At 34.6% G+C, this 5,852-nt stretch overlaps 2 protein-coding genes across 2 annotated transcripts in view; one reads left to right on the top strand and one right to left on the bottom strand.

Moving 5' to 3' along the window:
- Positions 1 to 5,852, top strand: part of LOC102589158 (uncharacterized) — an 81,824-nt gene that overhangs the window by 16,728 nt on the left and 59,244 nt on the right. The window lies entirely within an intron of this gene.
- On the bottom strand, positions 7 to 888 carry LOC102586999 (disease resistance protein RPP13-like). Its single transcript, XM_015314343.1, has one exon. The coding sequence runs from the start codon at positions 790 to 792 to the stop codon at positions 253 to 255; it is 540 nt and encodes a 179-aa protein (XP_015169829.1). The 5' UTR covers positions 793 to 888; the 3' UTR covers positions 7 to 252.

Here is a 5,852-nt window from a genome sequence, read left to right as displayed (position 1 = left end):
CCCCTTTTATGTGAAAGTAGTCCGCTTAATACAACAACTGCAAGAGGTAAACCTCCACACTTGTCCACCATTTCCTTTGCTAGCCTTTCCATTGCTGAGACCTTTGCCTGAACATCTAGTAGTTTCCTACAAAAGAGATCCCAACTTTCTTCTTGGCTCAGGAAACGAAGTCTATAGACAAAACCTTTGTTATCTGCTCTTTCAGCGACATCCTCTTTGCGTGTGGTAATAATAACTCTGCTGCCGTTCTTGCTATCTGGAAATGCTCATTTCAAAACTTTCCCATGCTTCTCTATGCCATAAATCATCGACCACCACATGGTATTTGGGTTCTTTTAAAAGATCACGAAGGTAAATTTCTAGATCTCTCTCTGTCATCTTTTCCAACAAATCTAGAGTTTCCTTGGTGCAACCTTGGATGGATTTTATGATATTCCAAAGGAGATCCATGGTGTTGTACTCTTGAGAAACACATATCCAAGCACGTGTAGGGAAGCTAGAGGCAATATTAGGACTGATGTATAGGTTTCTCGCAAGAGTTGTCTTGCCTAATCCTCCCATACCATAAATGGAGATGACTCTTCTGTGAGGCTCTGGTTTGAGAAGTTCAGTTAGCAATGTTTGTACAACATCCTGAAAGCCAACAAAAATGTGATCCTCATCTACATATGAGGTAGTTCTCCTCAATGTTCTAACCATGTCATACTGATTGTTTGGGCGATTACTTGGCCTTTCTCCTGCATTATTCATATCTCTAATACCATAAGTCTCTCGTTTGTGAGAGATATCCATGATTCGATGCTTTAGTGATTGGATCTCCTTGGTGACGTTATAGAACTTTGTCTCCTTCCTGCAGATGCAAGTTTAAGCCTTCAGACGACTAGCAAATCTAGCGTCGTCACCTTTACTATCCTCGAAGCTATAAGCCTTGAGTATAGCAACAGCGTCATTAGCAATCGAGTTGATTTCAAACACCCATTGTTGAACTCTTTGATCTACAACTTGTTTTTGTTCTGCATCTTTGAGGAAAGACTGCATGAAGAACAGCTCATTTCGCATCCACCGCACATCCTGTCTGAGACTTGTACGCAGGGAAGCTTCCTGTATGAGAAAATCCCCCAATTTTTTTACTGCGAATGACACAGAGGCATCAACCATCTTTAGGCGTTTGGATTTTTTACGGCAATACATAGACTTATAAGGACAAAAGACATGGGAGAAATTCAAATCAAAGTTGGCTGTTAATTGCTGCCAGAAGAAGTTTGACTCTAGAGTTAAGTATAATTTAGTTTACTTTTCTTCTCTTTGATTAATTAGTAAAAGAATTATTAGTACACATTCCCAGAAAATTTAAAATTGGTTTGGTTGTAGTGCACATGATATCTTTCTAATTTCTATATAGTCAATATTTGACTTTGCATTATTCCATCAGAATAGTGATCACAACCCCCCCCCCCACCCCCTTTTTTTTTTCCAGTATCTGAATAAATCTGAATGATTAATCTCTATAAGAAAAAAAATATTAATATTATTAAGGTATCTATTTAAATATTTTCATGAAAATTGGAGGTAGAGTATGCGTACACTCTACCCTCCTCAGATCCCACTTAGTGGGATTTTACTGGATATGTTGTTAGCAGTTCAACAATTCCCTCATCCAACCTACTGCCATCGTCCACCATTAATTACATACCACCATTTGGCATCTACAACCATTATTTATTAAGAATTATAATAAATATTTTAAAGTATAACATATTTATAAAATTTGTATAAATATAATATCACTTTGGTTTGATTTTGATATGCTTTTTCTTAAGTTATGAATAAACTAAGTTAATTATATCGATTTTTTTTTCTTCAATGCCAAACCAAATCCTTGATTGAGTTTCTTTTTCTTGATTTGATTCAATCTAATCAAATAAGCACTTCAACTTTGAGAGTGTATATCTATACATCTCAATTTGGTCTTAATTGACAATTAAACACTTCAATTTGTCATCATTGTGTCTAATGAACACCTGACGTTGACGTGACACATAAGTTTTGAATTAGGTGCCTAGATGATCATTTTGAAAGTTAGAGTGCTCAATTGATTGTTCGAATATGAGACTCAATAATTAGGATACTTTAGGTGTATCTTTCACCATCATCTATTTAATTAATAATAGAACAATATTGATAATGATGATTCATATAACCATTTGTCAACCCTCAATATTCTTTGGGATTGAGACTTAAGGGTGTGTTTGGTATGGAGGAAATTGTTTTCTTAGAAATTATTTTCTCATGTTTGGTTGATGAATGGAATTTTATTTCGAGTGTTTGGTTGGTGAATGAAAAACATTTTTCAGAAAAAAAACTTTTATTTTGGCTAGAGATAAAGAAATACATTTTAGGAAAATAGTTTTTGATCTGAAAATCAACTTTGATAATTGATCCAGGACCTGACCTCAACTCCTAACCTAGGACTCGACATTGACGTTGACCCTAATCTTTAACTCGATGATTGTTTCGGATCTCGATCTCGACACCTAACGCGAGATCCAAACCAAGATTCGACCTCAACACTCGATGTGAAACCTGACCCCGACACTTGACCCAACTTCCAAATCGAGATTTGATCCAACTCCCTATCAATGACTTGACTTTCAAATCGGAATTCAACCACGATACCCTACCTCGATAACTGATCCAGGACTCAAATCCGTCAACTGACCTGGGACTAGATCTCGACTCTTGACTCAAAACCTGACTCTAACACTCAATTTGGAACCCCATATCGACACCTGACTCGGGAATAAACCTCGACATCCAATCCAAGATTCGACCTTAAATCCTGACCTGGGACTCGACACCCAAATCAGAATTTGATTTAAATCCATCTCCTGAGTCGGGTCTTGAATCGAGGTCGAGAGTCAGGTCCCGAATCAAGAATCAGGAGTCAGATCCCGAATTTGTATCGAGAATAACTCGAGACTTGAGTTAGGGTGAAAAGTTGAGGTGTGAGGTTGAAAAAGAGTTCTGAAAAATGTTTTCCTAATTTTCTAGAGGTAAGTCATTTTCCTTAAATTTGAACAAAACAAGTTGATTTGGAAAATATTTTCCTTCATACCATATACACTGTCAGTTGGTTTGAAAACAAGTTATGCTGGAATTAGTTATGTTAGATAAATTTTTATTGCTTCTTTGATTTGTCATATTCAAAATAGGCATAATACATATATTGGACCCTAAACTTGGATTTAAATTTTAATTTTGACCTCCAACTTTCATAGTGCACAAACAAACACTTTAACTATCCAACCTTTTTAATAAATAAAACACGCGAATCTTACTTGGCAAAACGCGTGATGTGCACGTTCTCTGTGCGAGTTAGGAGTAATTTTTGATTCCCACAACAGTAAAAATATGCTGAAATGACAACTCTACCCCCCAGATTCCGGCCAATCTCCGGCAACCCAAAACCCCCGTTCATTTTCTTCTTTTTCAGGCAAAACGCCACCACCAAATGACCCCAAATAAGTACCTCCAACCCAGCCGGTCTCTTTCTTCCTCCACACTGGAGCACAACCCATGAAACGATCGAGCTCGCTAAACCCACCAAATACCCGACCCCAAACCCATCAGATCCGCCATCTCCGGCGAGAATCATCACGAAACAACACTGCTGCAACCAACAGACCCAACAACCACAAACACCTAAACCAAGAAGCCAGCCATAAACAAACTTCTAAGCTCCGTCAAACAATGAGCCCCAAGCTCTAAAAACCATTAGGAGGAATTAATTTTGATTCTTGTATATAAAATAAAATTAATTTTGATTTTTTTTAGTTCTAAAATGACGTGTAAAATATTTAATTAGTTGGCAGTCATTGAGTGGCTCACTAATACACGTTGGAGCGTTTGCATTTCACGCTCTTTGGCTGTAAAAATTGCTTGTTTATTTATTTAAAAGTTGGATAATTAAAGTGCCTGTTTGTGCACTATGAAAGTTGGAGGTCAAAGTTAAAATTTGAAGCCAAGTTTAGGGTCCAATATATGTATTATGCCAATGTGAGAAACTAGAGTTGTTGATCCATTGATTGTGTCATTTCTTCTTTTTCCTGTATTTGGATTTGTCAAAAATACATTTGTAATGTCGTGTTGTAATCTAATCCATATCGCTACATTTATGTTCGTCTGAGTTTGATACTTGTTTACGCGTCTTAGTGAATGAAGAAAATGGGATACACTATTCTTGCATTTTAGAACCCCAGGCATTGTAAATGGAAACCCTGAAGAGATTGATTCGTTGCGTGGTAGAGTTGTCATTTCTCCTAACTCATGCAGAATACGTACATATCACGCGTTTTGCCAAGTATGACTCGCGTGTTTATTTATTAAAAGGTTGGATAGTTAAAGTGCATGTTTGTGCACTATGAAAGTTGGAGGTCAAAGTTAAAATTTGAAGCCAAGTATAGGGTCAAATATATGTGTTATGCCTAATTTTTAAGAATAAGTTGTTTGTCTCCACCTTTTTTTTTTTATATATTTTCTTTGCAAGTTTTAGTTATTCATTCTTAAGAATAAAATTTACATCTTATTTAACTTAAATATTTTTGTGTGTATATTATATTGCAACGATGTCTATTGTGATTCATGACATCTCCCCTATTGGGGATGATAGACCATCACTATACTTCTCCACAAATTTTCAGAAGATTCAATCTTGCCGTTTGAGAGAAATCAAGTTGCAAAGTTTGACAAAATTTTGTTTTGTATAATAGGGTATAAAATTATACATTACTAGTTAAATCACCTGCGCCTCGCGCGGGAATTTATTATCATGGGATTTATAAAATAATACTTAAAACATATCCGTCACTAAAATTAAAATATTATATTATCTTATATACAATATTACGTAGTAACAAATATTAATAATGTAAACGAAGATGATAATTATAACATCTTATCACTTATCCTTCAATCAATCATTTTTAATTTGATTTTATGATTTATCCTTTTGCTTCCAAGAAGTGTTACTATTTGATATTTTTGGGGAATCAAATGAACATCAACCAGAGATATTAAAATTTTCTAATAAATAAATAATCGTTGGTGAAGGGATAAATAGATTTTGAAAGACTGAAAAAGTGAATAAATATTCTAATTCTAACGTGTAGAAAGTTCAACCCTACCAATTTTGCTTTACATATATCATTTTAAAGTTCCCTATTTAAATATATCATAAGTAATTATTAAAATGAAAAATTAAAGGGAGAAGGTATCATATGGGACAATAATTCAACTTATTATATATACTTGAAAGGGAAATTATTACATAAAGCTATTCAGTTTATTTGGGTGTTTTTTTAAAAATCAACATACTAGAGTGATGAAGTTCAATTTGAAACTAAAATTTCAGTAGAGAAAACTTGTGTGAATACTCAATTAACGTGTGTTATTTAATTTGTACTAACAATAACTTTGCAGTAACATAAACAACAAAGTTTAAAACAAGCATACCAGGATCTGTAACAATAGAATGAAACAGACTGGAAAAAATTGAGCCCATTAAATGCATAGTGTTCCTTTAAGAAAATTATTCCCCTCTAGTACCCGAGGTTTAAAGGAATAGATCCTCTCAGGATATAATGATTGTATTCACCAGTGTATTGATACAAAAATAATATTTAATTGTGCAGAAGAAGAAGAAGTTCAAAAATTTTCGTTGTTTTAAAAATGAGAGGAAATCCCTCTATTTATAGACAACAAAGGGTAGTGTGAACAAACATAGGGAATCTTGGTTTGTGATGACGCCACGTAGGCGGGCATATGGTTCTCTTTTATATATATATATATATATA

Source organism: Solanum tuberosum, unplaced genomic scaffold, assembly GCF_000226075.1.
Source record: "Solanum tuberosum cultivar DM 1-3 516 R44 unplaced genomic scaffold, SolTub_3.0 scf00296, whole genome shotgun sequence".
Taxonomy (NCBI): Eukaryota; Viridiplantae; Streptophyta; class Magnoliopsida; order Solanales; family Solanaceae; genus Solanum; species Solanum tuberosum.
This window is presented reverse-complemented; position numbering and strand designations above follow the sequence as displayed.

Bases quoted from the DNA above. Each gene is read 5' to 3' on its own strand.
- LOC102586999 (XM_015314343.1), bottom strand. From the start codon at position 792: ATGGATATCTCTCACAAACGAGAGACTTATGGTATTAGAGATATGAAT.